The sequence below is a fragment of the Entelurus aequoreus genome, linkage group LG03 (genome assembly GCF_033978785.1).
Source record: "Entelurus aequoreus isolate RoL-2023_Sb linkage group LG03, RoL_Eaeq_v1.1, whole genome shotgun sequence".
In the NCBI taxonomy this organism is placed as follows: Eukaryota; Metazoa; Chordata; class Actinopteri; order Syngnathiformes; family Syngnathidae; genus Entelurus; species Entelurus aequoreus.
The window spans coordinates 56412339-56437482 of NC_084733.1; the positions used below are offsets into that span (position 1 = coordinate 56412339).

The window sequence follows — 25144 nt, forward strand, 5'->3', positions numbered from 1 at the left end:
GTCCACATGGATGAGTGAGGCAGTAGACCGAGGTGTCCAATACCTGCTCATTCAGCCAAGAGACTGTGAAGCTTGTCTGTCCCGGCGCTCAGCGTCAGCTCCGCAGCCCTGTCTCTTCATTTGCATCTCTTCCAGTCTCTCCAAACGGACTCTGGTGTGGCAGAGACCCCGTAGCTAGTCTCCACGGCCAAAAGGCTTCCGGGAGGCAGCTCCAGAAGTTCACAAAAAAGCACCGCAGAAGTCACGAAACTGCCACCCCTTGTCACACAGTTCCAAAGGGTCCCGAAGCAAAAGGGAAAAAAAACAATGAAAACAAGAAGGAAACATCAGGAACACTAAAGGATGACACAAGAGCACAGAGCTCCTGCCAACAGCAGCCACTACAGCGGAGCCATCTTGGAAAAAAAGGTTCCTTGGGCTCTACATAACATGTAATGATGTTTTTTTTGTTCAAAACCTTGCGTAGATTGTTTTACAGACTGTTTTCAAGCCGCTTTCTGAACATCTCTTTAGAATGCATGTTTTTGGGCGGTCTTATTTACGTTCCTCCACTTTGACTGTGGCTTTTCCCCGTCATCCATGTTGTAGTTTATAGTGCTTTCATCTAGAGCAGGGGTCCCCAAACTTTTTGACTCGGGTTAAAACAATTTGGCCGGGGGCCGGGCTGTATGTATATATATATATATATATATATATATATAAATATATATATATATATATATATATATATATATATATATATATATATATATATATATATATCAAATATATATTTGATATATATATATATTTGATATACATATATATATATATATATTTGATATATATATTACATATATATATATATACATAGTAGATATATATATATATATATATATATATATTACATATATATAGCGCACTTTCCGCGCGCGCGATGTCACGTTATCGATGAGAACATTTATTTTTACACAATATGATTTGCCTGAGTGGCTAGGAGACGCCGTGAGTAGCAAGCGGTACAAAGTGGATAAGAAAAGACAGAAAAAAATAATATTTTTAATTAATTTTTTTATACTTGGGACTTCCCGCGGGCCTGATTTTGGACGCTGGCGGGCCGGATCAGGCCCGCAGGCCGTAGTTTGGGGACCCCTGATCTAGAGTCTACTGACAGATTTGTTAGAACCATAAGCTATTTTGTATTGGGAATGGCAAAAGCAGAGAATGAATATGCATGAGCCAGTCTGCTCCACAACAAGAGGATCGAGAAAAAGAAGGAAGGAATTTGGTGACTACAACGTTGGCGTACAATGGCCGACTTGCGTAAAGCCCTTCAGGTAAACGTCAACCAGTTAAGGAAATATCTAAGACAAATATATCAAATTCCAATCAGCTCGTTTGGCGCAAGTATAAAGAAAGGCAATATTTGGAAAATATCTCCACCATGCCTACATAGTTTGATTGGAAATGTTTAGGACTGCGGCCCATTTATGGATGTTCCATGCCGTCACATCCGACCAAAAAATTGCCGAACGTGTTTGGTGGACCAATAAAATTCGTTACATTAAATAGCGCTGCAGCTATCGATTATTTTAATAATCGAGTAATCTATTAAGTTTGTGTGATTAATAAACTAGTCCAATAAAACCGACTTTATATCTTGAATGCGTGTTATAGGGAAAATTGTTGAAATGTTCTCCTTGCCATAACTTTCTTTAGATGCATTTTTTAACGTGTGCATTATTAAAAATAGTAAAAGTTCATGACACCCGGCACCGTCGCTTACAAAAGTCAACAATAGCTTTTCGTGAAATACAGCAGAGTTTGGTAAAATGTTCTTTGAGGTTGAATAACTTGAGCGAGGATCAAAAGTCTAAACAGCTAATATTTGGCCAAAGTTATCCTGACTATAGCGAGAAACGCACGGATGTATGCTCTGGCGCCTTCAAAGACCGGGGGAATACTGACAAGCTCGCAATTAATCTATTACAAAAGGCCAATGGCTGAAGTAATCAACTTGATTTTTCATAGATTATATCGATTTGTATTCTACAAAGTTTTATTATCATACATTAAAATTACCACTCCACCTTGCTGCGTTTGTACGTATGCCATGAAGCTGGCATTTCCCAGCTGCAGTAAATCTACCATGCGCCAACAGTTTAATTAGCCAAGACAACAGGTGAACGTAAACATGGAAGAGTTATTCGCTTTCAGTTAAAACTTTCTTTTAGATAGTCCGCCATGGCGAAGCAGTACGATGTTCTCTTCCGGCTGCTCTTGCTCGGCGATTCGGGGGTCGGGAAGACCTGTATGATGCGTCGCTTCACGGACAGAGAGTTCGACTGTGGACACATCTCCACCATCGGTAAGACACGAATAAGCCACACGACTATCGAACAAAAACATCACATAAAAGACAACCGAACTTTTATGTTCACTAAAAAAAGTTGCTGCATTAGACGTCTTCCTTATAACTTTACATTTCTCGTGTGGAACTACGTTGGCTTTGTTTTTGGAGTGGCAAAAGAAGTTCTACCTGTTATCCCGGCAGGTTATTTGGTCATAATCGCTTCGGGCCATCAAGTCAACATTGTTGACTGATATTTCACCAATAAACTCTACTATATTGTTATATTTGGAACTAAACTACAGCAAGCAGGAACACATTCTTCAAAAGTCCACGAACTGGTTAACTGACTTGTTATGGGAATAGTAATCCTCTCACCTAATTCAGCACACTTGTTTGTTCATGTAAAGGCTAGCCTTTACATTTCAGGCAAGAGCCAGCTGGCTCTTGCCTGAAAATAAATTTTTCAAGGCTTTCATGGGGATTAAACACATATTGTCAGAATAAAACACATGTGATTCATAAGTAATACGCATCAGTCAAAGGTACAGTATCTTCCAAAAAGCCAGGAGAACACATTATTTTCAAAAAGATTATGGATATGTCCGGATGAAACAGAAATACATAAACTTTTTGCATGTAATCTTAATGCAGTGATGTCCAAAGTGTGGCTTGGGGGCTATATGTGGCCCGCAGCTTGAGTTTTGTTGGCCCACAGGATATTTTTGAAATAAACTACAAAATGTCAGAAAAAAGAGCTAAAAGTTGAGGAAAAAGCAGAAATGTTGATACTAATAAGTAGTGATGCCGTGTACCAGTATTTATTGGTGCTGGTGATTTGACGAATCCAGCTGCATTGTCAAAAATAGCTTCCCGACACTTCCTTGAAAACAAATTAAAATTAACTACTTTTTGTAGACTTGGTCACTCGTGCTACAAGTAAGTAATTATTTAAAGTTATATTTATTTCATTGTATTTTCTGTCCAGTAAGCATGTAGACACTTGCAGAATAAGGAAGTTCACATTGTATATTAACGGACAGTAAGCAAAGCATATTATAGACAATTACAGCCAGAGGAAGTTTACATTGAAGCAAATAATGGTAGCCTACATTTTTATTTTCATCACCATTGTTTAAACAGGAATAGCAACTGGTAGCTTTTTAGACAAAGCATTTGGATTCGACAGAACACCTTTTCCTAATAGATTCGGTCCAAGAAGACTGTTTTCATGACACGCTGTCACATTCAGTTCAAGCGCCGTTAGTACGCACGGGTAGATGCTAATCGGCTTGGAATAATCATAAAAAAGGAGGCAACACCACACAAAAGTTTGTAACACAAAAATATTTATTCCTAGTCCCCAAAGTCACTGCTGCGCGCTCCATCAACCCAACCTTCCTCTAAGCGATTCAGTAGTCCACAGGCTAATATTAATCCACTCAAAAAAGTGAACATTTTAAATAATCACTCTTTTTTTAATTTAATTATCCGGTCTGTCACTCAAATACGGCTGTGTGCAACATAAACATGAATAACAATTCCTATTGTTACAAAATGCACACCCACCTGAAATGTATATTATATATTTTATGAGATATCATGTTAAATGTCTGTGAATAAACATGAACACCATATATGAAAATTATTTGAGTATTATTTTATCATTACTATTTTAAATGTTATTAAAGAGACGAGCGGTAGAAAATGGATGGATGGATATACTGAGAGTAATTGTAATGAATAGAAACAGTGATGGATCTGTGTGGTCTTTACAAACTGATGACATAACTGCATTGCACCTTGCACATGCACACATACTTCACTTATATAAGACCTAAAAAGCAGGTGTTGATAAAATGCTTCCCTGCAGTGAGATGTTCTATCATGATGTTGCCGGTTCACGACCTTGTGCAAATAAACATGCTAATAAAAAAATGCATTTTTCAGCTCTTTACTCAATTAACATATAGTACAGATAAGACTACAGATGAACACCGGTATCAATAAGGAATATCAATATTGGTATCGATAAAATCCTAATGATACACATCCCTAACAATAATGCGCTTTGTCACTTTTGACACAAAGTTTTGTCTTTTAAAAGGAAACTACATTTTTAAAAAAAAATGTTTGCCCATCGTTCACAATTATTATGATATACGTATATGTATGTATGTATATTATACATATAATTTTGATGCATTCAAACTTGTAAATGAATGTAAAAAGTCCACTTAGAAAGGCGTCAATGAAATAAAACCCAATTTAAAAAAGCGTCCAAAAAGAGCCCAAAATACTCCATGTACATTTCGTGACTTGAATACCTGTAATAACCAAGTATTAGTGACATAGTGATTATAAACGCTAACGCAGACAATGTATAGCGGCGCCCTGATCACGAGCTTGTGTGCCAATGTTGACATGATCGACTGATCAGCTGCTATTCGTTCCGTTGCTCGTCAAACTTTATTGTAGACCATAAATCATGCCTCACCTGGATAGTAGAAGGATGAAGACGTATTCCGACAATTTGGTACACTTTTACAGCCAATTTAAACCCGGAAATGGCGAGAAAGACACGAAAAGACACTTGGTTTCACCCTCCCTTTTTTGTGAGGATTATGAGTCATTCTTCATCTAAATGGGACTATATCTAGCAGTCGGCATCATAATGACAGCAATACTTGTACAGTAAGTGAAGTTTTATTATTTAAAAAAAGTTGTGAGGCGTTTTTTAATGCGCCGCATATGCTTAAAATGAGCAAAGTACGTAAATATTAAATGTTATTATAAATGTGCCTGTTACTACATTACATATATACAGTACTTACACCATGTATATAAAACTTTATTGGAGCTGTTTGGATGAATAGAACGGCTCCCATAGGCTCCATTGTAGGCAGACTTTTAAACGTCACCATGTCTTTCATATCGATTGTGAACCATAAGCAAAATTTAAAAAAAAAAAGTGCAGTTCTTCTTTAAATAAAAACTAGATGTTGTCTGTCTATCTGTGTTGGCCCTGCGATGAGGTGGCGACTTGTCCAGGGTGTACACCGCCTTCCGCCCGAATGCAGCTGAGATAGGCTCCAGCAGTCCCCTTGTTAATTTGCAATATGTTTTCAGAAACAGGTAAAAGTGTATTCATGCCAGTGGCGTGCGGTGAGGTTAATGTCTGGTGAGGCACTGCATCATCACAGTCAGATTTACAAACATATGAACCCTAAAGGCCTACTGAAACCCACTACTACCAACCACGCAGTCTGATAGTTTATATATCAATGATGAAATCTTAACATTGCAATACATGCCAATACGGCCGGGTTAACTTATAAAGTGCAATTTTAAAATTCCCGCCACACTTCCAGTTGAAAAACTCCTTTGGATATGATTTATGCGCGTGACGTCACAAAAGCAACGGAAGTGGTTGGACCCCATCGGACCCGATAGAAAAGCCTCTTGTTTTCTTCGACAAAATTCCACATTATTCTGGACATCTGTGTTGGTGAATCTTTTGCAATTTGTTTAATGAACAATGGAGACTGCAAAGAAGAACGTTGTAGGTGGGATCGATCGGTGTCTTAGCGGCTAAGTACAATACTGTAATATCTGTGATATTTGCATTAGTGTACTGTCTTTAAGGGTTTGGGGAACGTGCATGCGCGAGTGAGTTGGCGGAGAACTTGTGTGTGTGAGCGTGAGTTTTGGCTAACAGCAGCTCGTGTATGTGTGTGCGTTACTTTTTTAACTACAACCAGTTACCGCTTTTTATTAAAGCGATTGAGCAGCGCTTCCTCGTCTTTGTGACTCCTTCTTCACTGCGGGGCATTACAATACTTACAGCAACACAACAAGGACTACTTACTACGCCTAGCCGATGCTTGCCGCCAAACCCACGGATGAAGTCCTTCGTCGTGCCGTTGATCGCTGGAATGCAGGTGAGCACGGCTGTTGATGGGTTTCTATCTTCATTTGAGAACGATGCTACGCGCTAGCTCAGTAGCTAAGTGTGTCACCGATGTATTGTCTTGGAGATAAGTCACTTTAAATGTCCATTTCGCGTGCTCGACTCTCATTTTCAAGAGGATATAGTATCCGAGGTGGTTTAAAATACAAATCCGTGATTCACAATAGAAAAAGGAGAGAGTACATAGTTCTGTGAGGTCTGGTTGCTAAGTTAGCTTCAATGGCGTCGTTAGCACAGCATTGTTAACCTTCGCCAGCCTGGAAATCATTAACCGTGTATTTACATGTCCACGGTTTAATAGTATTGTTGATTTTCTATCTATACTTCCAGTCAGGGGTTTATTTATTTTGTTTCTATCTTCATTTGAGAACGATGCTATCGCGCTAGCTCAGTAGCTAAGTGTGTCACCGATATATTGTCTTGGAGATAAAAGTCACTTTAAATGTCCATTTCGCGTGCTCGACTCTCATTTTCAAGAGGATATAGTATCCGAGGTGGTTTAAAATACAAATCCGTGATTCACAATAGAAAAAGGAGAGAGTACATAGTTCTGTGAGGTCTGGTTGCTAAGTTAGCTTCAATGGCGTCGTTAGCACAGCATTGTTAACCTTCGCCAGCCTGGAAAGCATTAACCGTGTATTTACATGTCAACGGTTTAATAGTATTGTTGATTTTCTATCTATCCTTCCAGTCAGGGGTTTATTTATTTTGTTTCTATCTTCATTTGAGAACGATGCTATCGCGCTAGCTCAGTAGCTAAGTGTGTCACCGATGTATTGTCTTGGAGATAAGTCACTTTAAATGTCCATTTCGCGTGCTCGACTCTCATTTTCAAGAGGATATAGTATCCGAGGTGGTTTAAAATACAAATCCGTGATTCACAATAGAAAAAGGAGAGAGTACATAGTTCTGTGAGGTCTGGTTGCTAAGTTAGCTTCAATGGCGTCGTTAGCACAGCATTGTTAACCTTCGCCAGCCTGGAAAGCATTAACCGTGTATTTACATGTCCACGGTTTAATAGTATTGTTGATTTTCTATCTATCCTTCCAGTCAGGGGTTTATTTATTTTGTTTCTATCTTCATTTGAGAACGATGCTATCGCGCTAGCTCAGTAGCTAAGTGTGTCACCGATGTATTGTCTTGGAGATAAGTCACTTTAAATGTCCATTTCGCGTGCTCGACTCTCATTTTCAAGAGGATATAGTATCCGAGGTGGTTTAAAATACAAATCCGTGATTCACAATAGAAAAAGGAGAGAGTACATAGTTCTGTGAGGTCTGGTTGCTAAGTTGCTAAGTTAGCTTCAATGGCGTCGTTAGCAACAGCATTGTTAACCTTCGCCAGCCTGGAAAGAATTAACCGTGTATTTACATGTCCACAGTTTAATAGTATTGTTGATTTTGTATCTATCCTTCCAGTCAGGGTTTTATTTTTTTTGTTTCTATATGCAGTTAAAGCACGATGCTATCACGTTAGCTCGTAGCTAAAGCATTTCGCCGATGTACTGTCGTGGAGATAAAAGGCACTGAATGTCCATTTCGCGTTCTCGACTCTCATTTTCAAGAGGATATAGTATCCGAGGTGGTTTAAAATACAAATCCGTGATTCACAATAGAAAAAGGAGAGAGTACATAGTTCTGTGAGGTCTGGTTGCTAAGTTGCTAAGTTAGCTTCAATGGCGTCGTTAGCACAGCATTGTTAACCTTCGCCAGCCTGGAAAGCATTAACCGTGTATTTACATGTCCACAGTTTAATAGTATTGTTGATTTTGTATCTATCCTTCCAGTCAGGGTTTTATTTTTTTTGTTTCTATATGCAGTTAAAGCACGATGCTATCACGTTAGCTCGTAGCTAAAGCATTTCGCCGATGTATTGTCGTGGAGATAAAAGGCACTGAATGTCCATTTCGCGTTCTCGACTCTCATTTTCAAGAGGATATAGTATCCGAGGTGGTTTAAAATACAAATCCGTGATCCACAATAGAAAAAGGAGAGTGTGGAATCCAATGAGCCAGCTTGTACCTAAGTTACGGTCAGAGCGAAAAAAGATACGTCCATCACTGCCTCTCAAGTCGTTCACTGTAACGTTCCTCATCGACGAATCTTTCATCCTCGCTCAAATTAATGGGGTAATCATCACTTTCTCGGTCCGAATCTCTCTCGCTCCATTGTAAACAATGGGGAATTGTGAGGAATACTAGCTCCTGTGACGTCACGCTACTTCCGGTACAGGCAAGGCTTTTTTTTATCAGCGAGCAAAAGTTGCGAACTTTATCGTCGATTTTCTCTACTAAATCCTTTCAGCAAAAATATGGCAATATCGCAAAATGATCAAGTATGACACATAGAATGGATCTGCTATTCCCGTTTAAATTTAAAAAAATCATTTCAGTAAGCCTTAAATAGTATCTTATTCACCATGTGATTGGCAGCAGTTAACGGGTTATGGTTAAAAGCTCATACCAGCATTCTTTACACAACTGTAGCACACAAAAAAGCACATTTAATAAAAAAAACATTATTATGGTCTTACCTTCCACACAGCCAGCCTTTGCGTGTGTACCACGCCGTTTGAAAAGAACGGGTCTTCTGTCCCGAAGTCAAAAGCAAACCTTTTAGCTCCGGCGTTGGTCTACCTAAAATTATTACCTCCTGCTTCGATTGAAAGTCCAGTTTAGAAAACTGTTTTATTTTACATATGTAATCCTCCATGTTTTTAATAAAAGTTCAGACGAGAGGAAATAAACAATCGCTTGCAAACTTTTTTTTCTTTTTTTTTTTTTTCTTCTGCGGCCGAGGAATGATCTCTGGGATCACTATCGCCCTCTACCACCAGGAGGCCGGATTACTGCGAGCCTCAACCAGTACGTCTTTTGCAGCAGATTTATGAATGCTCAGCACAAGAAATACGTTACACACATACAGTTTTTGACAAAATACACTGTACATTATATACCTCAGCTAACTAAACTATGTCATAGTTTAGCCCTTTGAGACACTTGTGATTTAGGGCTATATAAATAAACATTGATTGATTGATTGATAGTTTAGTTAGCTGATATAATTCATATAGCAATACAGTCTCACTGCACAGCAGCTCAGCAGTTAGCCGAATCATTGTGCACAATCCATGTTGAGGCACAAATCAGTGACGTGCCTCAACTGGCTGCTGATCATCTTCTCAGTATTTGAACGGCAAATGTGAAAATAAAAATAATCTAAAACTGGTGAAGTTAAATGGAAAATAACTTTAGTATAATCACTGGATACATATAACAATTTAATTAATTTGTTTTTCTTCTTACATTTTTTTTCTTTCCATGATGGCAGGTGAGGCCCCGCCTCCCCTGCCTCTAGTGACTGCACGCCACTGATTCATGCATACTTGATACAAAATGAGCTGAGCAAATTTGAATGTCCATCCATCCATTTTCTACCGCTTATCCACATTATTCACATCCATAATTCTAATTGAGGCTTGCAAGCCATAATCACCTTATTTCTTTTCAGACAATCGCTATGACTGCACTCTGTTGTTTTAACTTTGTGAAAATACAGTAGTAGTACTGTCGTTGTTTTTATTGTTTGCTCAATACTGACTGCTGCAAAAACACTGCAAAAGTCAACCATTTAGCGTTACAGATATGCTAACAGTCCCTTTCACTGACAATATATTGTTGTGCTTTCCTCTACCATGGCTGATGTTCTGGTTGTTGTTACATGAAAACCCTTGATCGAAAGCACACTGCACTTTTGCAAGAAAACGGTTCTATGGCAAATCTTAAAATTGGCTGTTATGATGTTTGCTAATATTTTTTTTCAATTAGTTTACCCCAGAGAGGCTTCTGGTGTAGTTAGTTGGTTTAGCCATTTCGTTTTCCAATTTGAAAGAGCAGTGAATGAATTCATATACAAAACCCAAAACCAGTGAGGTTGGCAAGTTGTGTAAATCGTAAATAAAAACAGAATACAATGATTTGCAAATCCTTTTCAACCTATATTCAATTGAATACACTGCAAAGACAAGATACGTAACGTTCGAACTGGTAAACAGTGTTATGTTTTGCAAATATTAGCTCATTTGGAACTGCAACGTGTTTCAAAAAAGCTGGCACAAGTGGCAAAAAAGACTGAGGAAGTTGAGAAATGCTCATCAAACACTTATTTGGAACATCCCACAGGTGAACAGGCTAATTGGTAAAAGGTGGGTGCCATGATTGGGTATAAAAGCAGCTTCCATGAAATGCTCAGTCATTCACAAACAAGGATGGGGGGGGGGTCACCACTTTGAACAAATGTGTGAGCGAATTGTCGAACAGTTTAAGAATAACATTTCTCACCGAGCTATTGCAAGGAATTTAGGGATTTCACCATCTACGGTCCGTAATATCATCAAAAGGTTCAGAGAATCTGGATAAATCACTGCACGTAAGCGGCAAGGCCGTGGCCTTGGATCCCTTAGGCGGTATTGCATCAAAAAGCGACATCAATGTGTAAAGGATATCACCACATGGGCTCAACACTTCAGAAAACCACTGTCAGTAACTACAGTTCGTCGCTACATCTGTAAGTTCAAGATAAAACTCTACTATGCAAAACGAAAGCCATTTATCAACAACACCCAGAAACGCCGCTGGCTTAGCTGGGCCCGAGCTCATCTAAGATGGACTAATCCATCCATCCATCCATCTTCTTCCGCTTATCCGAGGTCGGGTCGCGGGGGAAGCAGCCTAAGCAGGGAAGCCCAGACTTCCCTCTCCCCTGCCACTTCGTCCAGCTCCTCCCGGGGGATCCCGAGGCGTTCCCAGGCCAGCCGGGAGACCTAGTCTTCCCAACGTGTCCTGGGTCTTCCCCGTGGCCTCCTACCGGTCGGACGTGCCCTAAACACCTCCCTAGGGAGGCGTTCGGGTGGCATCCTGACCAGATGCCCGAACCACCTAATCTGGCTCCTCTCGATGTGGAGGAGCAGCGGCTTTACTTTGAGCTCCCCCAGGATGGCAGAGCTTCTCACCCTATCTGTAAGGGAGAGCCCCGCCACCCGGTGGAGGAAACTCATTTCGGCCGCTTGTACCCGTGATCTTGTTCTTTCGGTCATAACCCAAAGCTCATGACCATAGGTGAGGATGGGAACGTAGATCAACATGTCAATTGAGAGCTTTGCCTTCCAGCTCAGCTCCTTCATCGCCACAACGGATCAATACAGCGTCCGCATTACTGAAGACGCCGCAGCGACCCGCCTGTCGATCTCACAATCCACTCTTCCCTCACTCGTGAACAAGACTCCGAGGTACTTGAACTCCTCCACTTGGGGCAGTGTCTCCTCCGCAACCCGGAGATGGCACTCCACCCTTTTCCGGGCGAGAACCATGGACTCGGACTTGGAGGTGCTGATTCTCATCCCAGTCGCTTCACACTCAGCTGCGAACCGATCCAGTGAGAGCTGAAGATCCTGGCCAGATGAAGCCATCAGGACCACATCATCTGCAAAAAGCAGAGACCTAATCCTGCAGCCACCAAACCAGATCCCCTCAACGCCTTGACTGTGCCTAGAAATTCCGTCCATAAAAGTTATGAACAGAATCGGTGACAAAGGGCAGCCTTGGCGGAGTCCAACCCTCACTGGAAACGTGTCCGACTTACTGCCGGCAATGCGGACCAAGCTCTGGCACTGATCATACAGGGAGCGGACCGCCACAATCAGACAGTCCGATACCCCATACTCTCTGAGCACTCCCCACAGGACTTCCCGAGGGACACGGTCGAATGCCTTCTCCAAGTCCACAAAACACATGTAGACTGGTTGGGCAAACTCCCTTGCACCCTCAAGGACCCTGCCGAGAGTATAGAGCTGGTCCACAGTTCCACGACCAGAACGAAAACCACACTGTTCCTCCTGAATCCGAGGTTCGACAATCCGGCGAAGCCTCCTCTCCAGTACACCTCAATAGGCCTTACCGGGAAGGCTGAGGAGTGTGATCCCACGATAGTTAGAACACACCCTCCGGTTCCCCTTCTTAAAGAGAGGAACCACCACCCCGGTCTGCCAATCCAAAGGTACCGCCCCCGATGTCCACGCGATGCTGCAGAGTCTTGTCAACCAAGACAGCACCACAGCATCCAGAGCCTTAAGGAACTCCGGGCAGATCTCATCCACCCCCGGGGCCTTGCCACAGAGGAGCTTTTTAACTACCTCAGCAACCTCAGCCCCAGAAATAGGAGAGCCCACCACAGATTCCCCAGGTACTGCTTCCTCATAGAAAGACATGTTGGTGGATTTGAGGAGGTCTTCGAAGTATTCCCTCCACCGGTCCACAACATCCGCAGTCGAGGTCAGCAGAACACCATCCTCACCATACACGGTGTTGATAGTGCACTGCTTCCCCTTCCTGAGGCGGCGGATGGTGGTCCAGAATCGCTTCGAAGCCGTCCGGAAGTCGTTTTCCGTGGCTTCCCCGAACTCCTCCCATGTCCGAGTTTTTGCCTCCGCGACCGCTGAAGCCGCACACCGCTTGGCCCGTCGGTACCTGTCCGCTGCCTCAGGAGTTCTATGAGCCAAAAGAACCCGATAGGACTCCTTCTTGAGCTTGGCGGCATCCCTCACTGCCGGTGTCCACCAACGGGTTCTAGGATTACCGCCACGACAGGCACCAACTACCTTGCGGCCACAGCTCCAATCAGCCGCCTCGACAATAGAGGTGCGGAACATGGTCCATTCGGACTCAATGTCCAGCACCTCCCTCGTGACATGATCAAAGTTCTTCCGGAGGTGGGAATTGAAACTCTCTCTGACAGGAGACTCTGCCAGACGTTCCCAGCAAACCCTCACAATGCGTTTGGGCCTGCCAGGTCTGTCCGGCATCCTCCCCCACCATCGCAGCCGACTCACCACCAGGTGGTGATCGGTAGAAAGCTCTGCCCCTCTCTTCACCCGAGTGTCCAAAACATGAGGCCGCAAATCCGATGACACAACTACAAAGTTGATCATGGAACCGCGGCCAAGGGTGTCCTGGTGCCAAGTGCACATATGGACACCCTTATGTTTGAACATGGTGTTCGTTTGGGACAATTTGTGAGGGGCACAAAAGTCCAATAACAAAACACCGCTCGAGTTCAGATCCGGGCGGCCATTCTTCCCAATCACGCCTCTCCAGGTTTCACTGTCGCTGCCAACATGAGCATTGAAGTCCCCCAGTAGAACGAGGGAATCACCCGGGGGAGCACTCTCAAGTACTCCCTCGAGTGAATCCAAAAAAGGTGGGTACTCTGAGCTGCGGTTTGGCGCGTAAGCGCAAACCACAGTCAGGACCCGTTCCCTCACCCGAAGGCGGAGGGAAGCTACCCTCTCGTCCACCGGGTTGAACGCCAAAGTGCAGGCTCTGAGCCGGGGGGCAACAAGAATTGCTACCCCAGCCCCGTCGCCTCTCACTGCCGGCAACGCCAGAGTGGAAGAGAGTCCAGCCCCTCTCGAGAAAACTGGTTCCAGAGCCCTTGCTGTGCGTCGAAGTGAGTCCGACTATATCTAGCCGGAACTTCTCCACCTCGCGCACTAGCTCAGGCTCCTTCCCCCCCAGCGAGGTGACGTTCCACGTCCCAGGAGATAGCTTCTGTAGCCGAGGATCGGACCGCCAAGTGCCCTGCCTTCGGCTGCCGCCCAGCTCACATCGCACCCAACCTCTATGACCCCTGCTATGGGTGGTGAGCCCATTGGAGGGGGGACCCACGTTGCCTCTTCCCCTATGGGGACAGGCCCGGCCACCAGGCGCTCGCCATCGTGCCCCACCTCCGGGCCTGGCTCCAGAGGGGGGCCCCGGTGACCCGCGTCCGGGCGAGGGAAATCTGGGCCCTTTGCTTATATTTTTCATGGAGGTCTTCGAGCTGCTCTTTGTCTGATCCCTCACCTCAGATCAAATGGACTGATGCAAAGTGGAAAAGTGTTCTGTGGTCTGAGGAGTCCACATTTCAAATTGTTTTTGGAAACTTAGACAAACTTTGTAGATCCAAAAGGGAAATTGTTCAAAAATAAAGTAAAATGAAGGCAGTCAAAGGAGCTACTGTGATGTACTGCCACTCTTTCAGGCGCATCAAAGAAAAGAAAAAAAGGTAAAAAAAAGAGGGAAAAGAACCATCCGGACTGTCATAGGCACAACGTTCAAAAGCCAGCATCTGTGATGATATGGGGGTGTATTAGTGCCCAAAGCATGGGTAACTTACACATCTGTGAAGGCCCCATTAATGCTGAAAGGTACATACAGGTTTTGGAGCAATATATGTTGCCATCCAAGCCGTCTTTTATGGACGCCCCTGCTTATTTCAGCAAGACAATGACAAGCCACATACTACACGTGTTACAACAGCATGGCTTCGTAGTAAAAGAGTGCGGGTACTAGACTGGCCTGCCTGTAGTCCAAACCTGTCTCCCATTGAAAATGTGTGGCGCATTATGAAGCGTAAAATACAACAACGGAGACCCCAGATTGTTGAACAACTTAAAGGCCTACTGAAATGAAATTTTCTTATTTAAACGGGGATAGCAGGTCCATTCAAAGTGTCATATTTTTGCTGAAAGGATTTAGTAGAGAACATCGACGATAAAGTTCTCAACTTTTGGTCGCTGATAAAAAAGCCTTGCCTCTACCGGAAGTAGCGTGACGTAACAGGTTGTGGAGCGCCTCACATCTGCACATTGTTTACAATCATTCCCACCAGCAGCAAGAGCGATTCGGACCGAGAAAGCGACGATTACCCCATTAATTTGAGCGAGGGTGAAAGATTTGTGGATGAGGAAAGTGAAGGATTAGAGGGCAGTGGAAGCTATTCAGATAGGGAAGATGCTGTGAGAGGCGGGTGGGACCTGATATTCAGCTGGGAATGACTAAAACAGTAAATAAACACAAGACATATATATACTCTATTAGCCACAACACAACCCGGCTTATATTTAATATGCCACAAATTAATCTGCATAACAAACACCTTCCCCCCTCCTGTCCATATAACCCACCAATACAACTCAAACACCCGCACAACACACTCAATCCCACAGCCCAAAGTACCGTTCACCTCCGTAAAGTTCATACAGCACATATATTTCCCCAAAGTTACGTACGTGACATGCACATAGCGGCACGCACGTACGGGCAAACGATCAAATGTTTGGAAGCCGCAGCTGCGTACTCACGGTAGCTCGTCTGCTATCCAACTCAAAGTCCTCCTGGTTGTGTTGCTGTAGCCAGCCGCTAATACACCGAACCCACCTACAGCTTTCTTCTTTGCTGTCTTCATTGTTCATTAAACAAATCGCAAAAGATTCACCAACACAGATGTCCAGAATACGGTGGAATTTTGCGATGAAAACAGACGACTTAATAGCTGGCCACAATGGTGTCCCAATATGTCAACACAATCCGTGACGTCACGCGCAAACGTCATCATACCGAGTTGTTTTCAGCAGAATATCTCACGGGAAATTTAAAATTGCACTTTACTAATGTAACCCGGCCGTATTGGCATGTGTTGCAATGTTAAGATTTCATCATTGATATATGAACTATCAGACTGCGTGGTCGGTAGTAGTGGGTTTCAGTAGGCCTTTAAGCTGTACATCAAGCAAGAATGGGAAATAATTCCACCTGAAAAGCTTAAAAAATTGGTCTCCTCAGTTCCCAAACGTTTACTAAGTGTTGTTAAAAGGAAAGGCCATGTTACACAGTGGTAGAAATGCCCTGGCCAACTTTTTTGCAATGTGTTGCTGCCATTAAATTCCAATCTCAGTTCGAACATGAAATATCTTGTCTTTGCAGTGTATTCAATTTAATATAAGTTGAAAAGGATTTGCAAATCATTGTATTCTGTTTTTATTTATGATTTACACAATGTGTCAACTTCACTGGTTTTGGGGTTTGTAGTTGTAGAGTAATATACTAATTAGTTTGTTTGATTCATCAAGTAATCGGAGAAAACACACTTTATAGCCTCTTGTGTGAAATTTTGGGAAAATAGTTGAAATTAACGATTTGTATGCTTGTCATAACCTTCATTCTTTTTTTAAAATAAAAGCACAACACTAAAATTGCAGTTTTAATATGTGCGCAATGATAACGTGCTAGTGTTGTACAGTGTACCGATACTAATAAAGTACCGCAATACTAATGAATTTTAAAAGGTACAATTGCTGAGTTGCAATCACACTTCTGGGTTTCATGCGATGGTTTTAGAGCCCCATTAGGCTACTGTTTGTACACCTGCATCAGTGTAGTTTTCAGCGTATTTTGAAAGGTTTAGAGACAAATATATGAGTGGTCATGAAAACACTATTTTAAAATGAGATGGAGTGGATTTGTACACTCTTAAGAAAAATAATATTTGAAAGATTTAAACCAGCGGTTATTAACCTTTTTAAACTCGGGTCCTAACTTTACCACTACAAAGGGGCCCGGGTTCCACTCAAATATTAACACTTACCGGTAATTAGTAATCTTACTTTTGATTTTATTCATATTCAATAATTATTTAAAACCTCCTTACAGCTTAACAACCTTGTCAAAGGATATGACACCATGTGTTAATCACCAAAAATATTTAACACCTAAACTTTAGGCTTAGGTCAGGCTGATTAGAAAACAAGTACTAATCAAATATACTGTATTCAAAAGGACTCATAAATAACTGATTAAAATAAAGATAGACAATTATGTAGTGCTAAAATAATAAACTAAATCCAGTACTAAATATGTTTAACCAGGGGCGTCACTAGCTTTTAAGGACAGGGGGGGCTTAGCCCCCAGGAGATGCAGTATGCGAGCGAACGTAGCGCACGAGCACAAAACTTCACAAACGGCTAACAAAGATTTAGAAATGATTCATTGTTATTATTATTATTTCAGTCGGTTTAGTTTCAATCTGTGTTCAGTACAACAACAAACATGGGTTTGCACAGTGACATTTTGTTTACAGCATCAGAAAAGAAACAATTACTTGCATGATCCTTCAAGATACACTGAAACACAATGAAAGTCATGGCATTAGCCTCGGTTATTAAAGGCCTACTGAAATGAAATTTTCTTATTTAAACGGGGATAGTAGATCCATTCTATGTTTCATACTTGATCATTTCGCGATATTGCCATATTTTTGCTGAAAGGATTTAGTAGAGAACATCGACGATAAAGTTCGCAACTTTTGGTCGCTGATAAAAAAGCCTTGCCTGTATCGGAAGTAACGTGACGTCACAGGCTGAAGGGCTCCTCACATTTGCACATTGTTTACACCAGCAGCGAGAGCGATTCGGACCGAGAAAGCAACGATTACCCCATTAATTTGAGCCAGGATGAAAGATTTGTGGATGAGGAAAGTGAGAGTGAAGGATTAGAGTGCAGTGCAGGACGTATCTTTGTTGCTCTGACCGTAACTTAGGTACAAGGGCTCATTGGATTCCACACTCTCTCCTTTTTCTATTGTGGATCACGGATTTGTATTTTAAACCACCTCGGATACTATATCCTCTTGAAAATTAGAGTCGAGAATGCGAAATGGACATTCACAGTGATTTTTATCTCCACGACAATACATCGGTGAAGCACTTTAGCTACGGAGCTAGCATGATAGCATCGTGCTTAAATGCAGATAGAAACAGAAGAAATAAGCCCCCGACTGGAAGGATAGAAAGAAGATCAACAATACTACCAAACCCTGGACCTGTAACCACACGGTCAATGCTGTGCCGCCTGGCAAAGCCTAGCAATGCTGTTGCTAACGACGCCATTGAAGCTAACTTGGCTACGGGACCTCGACAGAGCTATGCTAAAAACATTAGCTCTCCACCTACGCCAGCCCTCAGCTGCTCATCAACACCCGTGCTCACCTGCGTTCCAGCGATCGACAGCGCGACGAAGGACTTCACCACGATGATCGGTGCGGTTGGCGGCCCGGAGACGGAGGAAGTCAACCCAGACAGGTGAGGACAGCGGCGCGGCTGCGGACGGCGTTGTAGCTTTTGACGACACCCTGGCCGCCATCAGAGTCGGCAAGAAACATATATTTCCCCAAAGTTACGTACGTGACATGCACACAGCGGCACGCACGTACGGGCAAGCGATCAAATGTTTGGAAGCCAAAGCTGTACTCACGGTAGCGCGTCTGCCATCCATCTCAAAGTCCTCCTGGTTGTGTTGCTGCAGCCAGCCGCTAATACACCGATCCCACCTACAGCTTTCTTCTTTGCAGTCTCCATTGTTAATTGAACAAATTGCAAAAGATTCACCAACACAGATGTCCAGAATACTGTGGAATTATGTGGTGAAAACAGACGAATTAAGCTGGTCACTGTGCTATTCCAAAATGTCTGCTTCAACCCGTGACGTCACGTGCAAACGTCATCATACCGAAACGTTTTCAGCCGGAAGTTTCCCGGGAATTTTAAAATGGCACTTTATAAGTTAACCCGGCCGTATTGGCATGTGTTGCAATGTTAAGATTTCATCATTGATATATAAACTATCAGACTGCGTGGTCGGTAGTAGTGGGTTTCAGTAGGCCTTTATTTCACAACATAGAGGCTAATGCCACGACTTTCGCTCACAATACAATAATTGTTTGTTCCCAAATATTTTGAAGTTGCACAGATTACATTTTGGGCACATATGTGACTAAAATGGTTGTAAATTCAAGCCCTGGAAATATTACTTAATTACTTGAATTAAAGTAATATCTGGATCGGGATAATTTGGCTTGTATATAATATATTTATATATACATATTATGGCAAGCCGTTAAGGAAATTAAATATATATGGAAGTCTGAATAGAAATGAGAAACATTTATATATACTGTAAATAAGAAATACTTAGTCTGCTGATCTGAAAAAGAGCCAAAGCTGTCAAAGAGCTGAGGGACCATCTTCAAAGTGCATTGCTGAAACAAATAATGCAAACAATAAAATGTAACTTCCAGGGCTTGAGATAAATGTAGTCCCGTCTTCCCGGGGACGGTAAAAAAAATGCACGGGACGAAATTAAATGCTCCCCGGGACGATGGCTTTTAACCATTTTTTTTCTTTTTCTTTTTATGTATTTATTCATTTTACATTTTATATTAAATGTCTTGGTTTTTCCACCCTCTGAAAAACCTATGAAATGTTTAACAAGCCATCCTATAATAATACAACAGCTATTAATGTAACAATACAATAAAACAAATATATTTAATGATGTTGTTTTCATTATTTTAACAATAGGCTAATGTATATTACTTTATATACCGTAATTTCCGGACTATAAGCCGCTACTTTTTCCCCTCGTTCTGGTCCCTGCGGCTTATACAAGGGTGCGGCTTATTTACGGCCTGTTCTTCTCCGACACCGACGAAGAGGATTTCGGTGGTTTTAGTACGCAGGAGGAAGACGATGACACAATGATTAAAGACTGACTTTTCATATACCGGTAGGCTGGTTATTTTGATAACGTACAGGCGAGCACTTTGTATTACTTTGCATCGTTGTATTATTTGTACTCTGCACGAATGCTGTTCGCCATGTCAAAGATGTGAAAGTTTGATTGAATGATTGAAAGATTTATTGTTAATAAATGGGACGCTTTGCGTTCCCAAACAGTCATCTCTGTCCCGACAATCCCCTCCGTGGTAGCAGGAACCCCTATATACTACGGTAGTTACACATCAAAACCCTGCGGCTTATATTTGGGTGCGGCTTATATATGGAGCAATCTGTATTTTCCCCTGAATTTAGCTGGTGCGGCTTATAGTCAGGTGCGGCTTATAGTCCGGAAATTACGGTAGATTCTACAAGAAACACAAAACTTAAAAACTAAATTATTTACAATTGGAGACACAAGGTTCTTGTTCTGCAGTGCTGTGTGCTAATGTGCTTCGTACACCTGCCAGACCGCAAGCAAGGTCGCAGAGAAAACGCGGACTGGATTTTGAGTGATGTGGGCATTTTCTATATGAACAAGTGGAATGGATTGGATACCGACGCACTAAAGGGGCTCTCTACCTTACACTATGAAGTGAGGGGAAACTGAGTGAATAATGAAAGGTTAAATGATTATTTATTTAAACTCATATTCGGGCCACTTTATAATGACTATGTCGGCATGTATTTGTAAAAAAACAAAAAACAAAGATTTTTTTTTTTTTTTTTAACACCAAATTATTTAGGGGGGCTTGAGCCCCCCTAAAATAGGCCTAACAACTCCAATGTGTTTAACTATAGTGTCAATACAATTAAAGTACAAATGAAAATACAGCTTCACCACTTTAGTCATAATTTTTGCGCTTAAACTTCTGAGTCTTTCAATTATTCTTTGTTTGATATTTTCATTAGTGCCACAAGTGGTGGAAAAATGTATTACAACTGAGTACCGCTGCGGCCCATACAGACCAGGGGCCGTATTTATCAAGCGTCTTAGAGTGCCATTTTACACTTAAGTCGTGAGAATTTGCAAAATATAGTCCTACTCTCAAACTTAAGAATAAAAGCTATTTATCAACTTTCTTAAGTCTAAGAATCACTCCTACTCTCCACGATATTTAAGCGACCTTCAGAGGTGTCCTAAGTGGTTAGGAGTTGCCAGCAGGAGATGGCACTGAGGCAAGAGAGACATGCGTGAACGTTCAGGGAGCGGAAGGATGTCCTGGCTTTGTTTGATGACGAGCAGCTGATCAAACAGTATCGTTTAGACAGAGCGGGTATTATTTTGGTCACAGATTTAATAAGCAACATCACGCTTTCAGTTTCAAATTAGTTGCCTAATTAATGAATTGGAAAGAAAAGGAAACATTTGTTTTTGATTCATTGCCAATATTTTTTGTTTGTTTTGTGTTATTTTGTAGTTTATTGTCAAAATATACACTCCCATTGTCCACTTAAATATTTCTAAGATATTTCTTTATTCTTAGACAAGGGATTCCCTTCCGTGATTGGTCATTTCTATGGACACAGAAATGACGTCACCTAAAATTCCGTTTACGGCACATAGTAATGTGGCTCTGGGTGTGACACTTAAGATTCAGTCCTACACTTCGCTGAAAGTGTGAGTAAGACGCTTAATAACTAACTTTTAAGTGCAGCTTTCAGCGAATAACTTCTTTACTCATAAGTCAATTCTTAGCAGACTTCTTAGGAGTAATTCTAAGAGGCTTGATAAATACGGCCCCAGAGCTAAGACATTTTTTTTGTCTGCCCTCTAGTGAGCGCTCGCGGCCCAGCAATGGTTAAGAAACACTGATTTAAACCATTCATCACCACCAAGACGTAACTGCTCGCTACAACCTCACTTCCTCTAACATTCACACGGATAGAAAACATTGAAGTCACATCATGTCTTTACATCTGAGGGGTCCCTTAATTAAGCATTAATCGGTGAAAGACAATGTTGGACTTATTCATGCATCGTTAAGTAACGTGTTTGATTGACATAAGGAGTGCTGTAGTGCTGTGATTGTGATGCTAATGAGAAAAAGGATAAGTTTGTTTGCAGTTGATTTTCTGCTACTAATATTAGTCTCATCTACAATTCATGTCTGCAGTTGTTTTTATGGTGTGAAGTTCATATTTTCTCTCATTATTTAACTATAGATGTCCTTGTTCGGCAATGTTTGCCAGCGATAAGATTCAGTATATGCTGTTCATGTATTCATCTAGTTTATTAATACTAATAAGGATATGTTCTTGATGCTAAGGAATACAACAGCTATAATGTGGTCATCCATGTCGAATAAAGCACTTGTCTTTCCTGCACAACAACAACAACTAAGCTTTTAGTTTCTGATATGAAAATCGACAACGAAAATACGGTGGATTGGACCAACAATTACAATAGTCATTACTAGGATGATGTTACAATGGTTTATTTGCACAAACAGCATACTAACCACAAAAGAACACAAACTAATGTGATCTATTGTCCTTTCTTTATGTTTATTTCTGCTCTCAAACACTGGTAGAGAATTAACTCGATTGCATTTATGAACACCTTCTTTCTGGACTCAATGAAAGCTCTTTCCTATCTCTCTATTTGAACGACTGGAACACCTAAGAACAACAGCACTACAGCATTTTCTGCTCAAACTCTACACTCACTCTCACTTGTTTTAATGCTCTTGCTGGGTTCTATATGGCGTCACGTCTTTCTTAAATTGTAAATGGGTTATACTTGTATAGCACTTTTCTACCTTCAAGGTACTCAAAGCGCTTTGACACTATTTCCACATCCACCCATTCACTCACACACTATTGGTGGGAGCTGCCTTGCAAGGCCCTAATCACAACCCATTAGGAGCAAGGGTGAAGTGTCTTGCTCAAGGACACAACGGACGTTACTAAGATAGTGGAAGCTGGGGATAGAACCAAGGAACGCTCAAGTTGCTTGCATGGGCGCTCAACCAACCGAGCCATGCCGGCCTCACGTTCTTCTTTGCAGCTTAAATTACACTATGGTCAAGCAGCTTAAGCGTAGCATTAAAACAAGTGAATGTAGAGTTTGAGCAGAAAATGCTGTATTGCTGTTCTGTTCTTGGGTGTTCCAGTCGTTAAGATAGAGATATAGGAAAGAGCTTTCATAGAGTCCCGAAAGAAGTGGTTCATAAAGGTAATAAAGTCAGGGGAAAAACGAAAGTGCGTCGAAAGAAATGGCTCTTAAAGGCCTACTGAAACCCACTACTACCGACCACGCAGTCTGATAGTTTATATATCAATAATGAAATCTTAACATTGCAACACATGCCGAAACGGCCGGGTTAACTTATAAAGTGCAATTTTAAATTTCCCGGGAAACTTCCGCTTGAAAACGTCTCTGTATGATGACGTATGCGCGTGACGTCACGACGGCAACGGAAGTATTCGGACCCAATGTGTCACCATACAAAAAGCTCTGTTTTCATCGAAAAATTCCACAGTATTCTGGACATCTGTGTTGGTGAATCTTTTGCAATTTGTTTAATGAACAATGGAGACTGCAAAAAAGAAAGTTGTAGGTGGGATCGGTGTATTAGCTGCGGACTACAGCAACACGACCAGGAAGACAGAGATGGATAGCAGACGCGTTAGCCGCCGAACTCACCTTAACTTCCTCCGTCTCGCCGACTGCATCTGTGATCGGGTGAAGTCCTTCGTCGCACCGTCGATCGCTGGAACGCAGGTGAGCACGGGTGTTGATGAGGGCTGGCTGGCGTAGGTGGATAGCTAATGTTTTTAGCATAGCTCTGTGAGGTCCGGTTGATAAGTTAGCTTCAATGGCGTCGTTAGCAACACAGCATTGTTAAGCTTTGCCAAGCTGGAAATTATTGACCGTGTAGTTACATGTCCATGGTTTAATAGTATTGTTGATCTTCTGTCTATCCTTCCAGTCAGGGATTTATTTATTTTGTTTCTATCTGCATTGGAGCCAGATGCTATCACGTTAGCTCAGTAGCTAAAGAGCTTCGCTGATGTATTGTCGTGGAGATAAAAGTCACTGTGAATGTCCATTTCGCGTTCTCGACTCTCATTTTCAAGAGGATATAGTATCCGAGGTGGTTTAAAATACAAATCCGTGATCCACAATAGAAAAAGGAGAGTGTGTGGAATCCAATGAGACCTTGTACCTAAGTTACGGTCAGAGCGAAAAAAGATACACACTGCACTGCCTCTCTAGTTCTTCACTCTAACGTTCCTCATCCACAAATCTTTCATCCTCGCTCAAATTAATGGGGTAATCGTCGCTTTCTCGGTCCGAATCTCTCTCGCTCCATTGTAAACGACGGGGAATTGTGAGGAATCCTACCTCCTGTGACGTCACGCTACTTCTGGTATAGGCAAGGCTTTTTTTTATCAGCGACCAAAAGTTGCGAACTTTATCGTCGTCGTTCTATACTAAATCCTTACAGCAAAAATATGGCAATATCGCGAAATGATCAAGTATGACACATAGAATGGATCTGCTATACCCGTTTAAATAAAAAAAATTCATTGCAGTAGGCCTTTAAAAATATCACTTTCATCATCTTGTGCAATACAATCGGACCGTTTGCTTCTGCAGCGATCACTTTGTAACATGTTTGTTTGAACATTTGATTTGAGAGACTTTGTTTTAGTGTTTGAGAGCAGAACTAAACGTAAAGAAAGGACAAGAGATTGCATTAGTTTCTGTTCTTTTGTGGTTGCTATGCCTAAATATACAGTAACTATGAAGACCTGCTTGTATAACTAACGTCCTATTAAGTTTTAGTAATAAATATTTTGATTAATTTGTTGGTCCAATCCACCATATTTTCGTTGTCGAAATTTCCTAATAAACTAAAAGCTTAGTAGTTGTTGTTAAAAGCCAAGTGCTTTATTCGAAACGAATGACCACATTATAGCATCTTTGGTGCTATTTGGTAGCATTAAGAAAATATCCTCAATAGTATTAATAAACTACATGAATACATCTCTAATAGGCTCAAAAACGTGAGGCAAAATATGAACTTCACGCCATTAAAAACAACTGCAGACATGAATTGTAGATTAGAATAATATTAGTAGCAGGAAATCAACTGCAAACAAACGTATCCTTTTTCTCATTAGCGTCACGATCATACAACCATGACACTCGTTATGTCAATCAAATACGTTGCCTAGCGACGCACAAATATATCAAGGATTAATGCTTAATTTGTGGACCCCTCAGATGTAAAGACATGATGTGCCTCCAATCTTGTCCCTCTCTGGGTAGCGGGGGTGGCTCAGGGTGTACCCCGCGGAAGGCGGGGTACACCCTGAGCAAATCGCCACCTCATCGCAGGGCCAACACAGATAGACAACATTCACACTCACATTCACACACTAGAGACCATTTAGTATTGCCAATCAAC

At 41.8% G+C, this 25144-nt stretch overlaps 1 protein-coding gene across 1 annotated transcript in view; it reads left to right on the plus strand.

Moving 5' to 3' along the window:
• The first annotated feature begins 2088 nt into the window (after positions 1-2088).
• LOC133646655 (ras-related protein Rab-15-like) overlaps positions 2089-25144 on the plus strand; it is a 65625-nt gene continuing 42569 nt past the window's right edge. Inside the window, exon 1 of the mRNA XM_062042248.1 lies at positions 2089-2347. Within this exon, the coding sequence (XP_061898232.1) occupies positions 2224-2347 (124 nt within the window). The 5' untranslated portion in view covers positions 2089-2223. The remainder of the gene's footprint in view (positions 2348-25144) is intronic.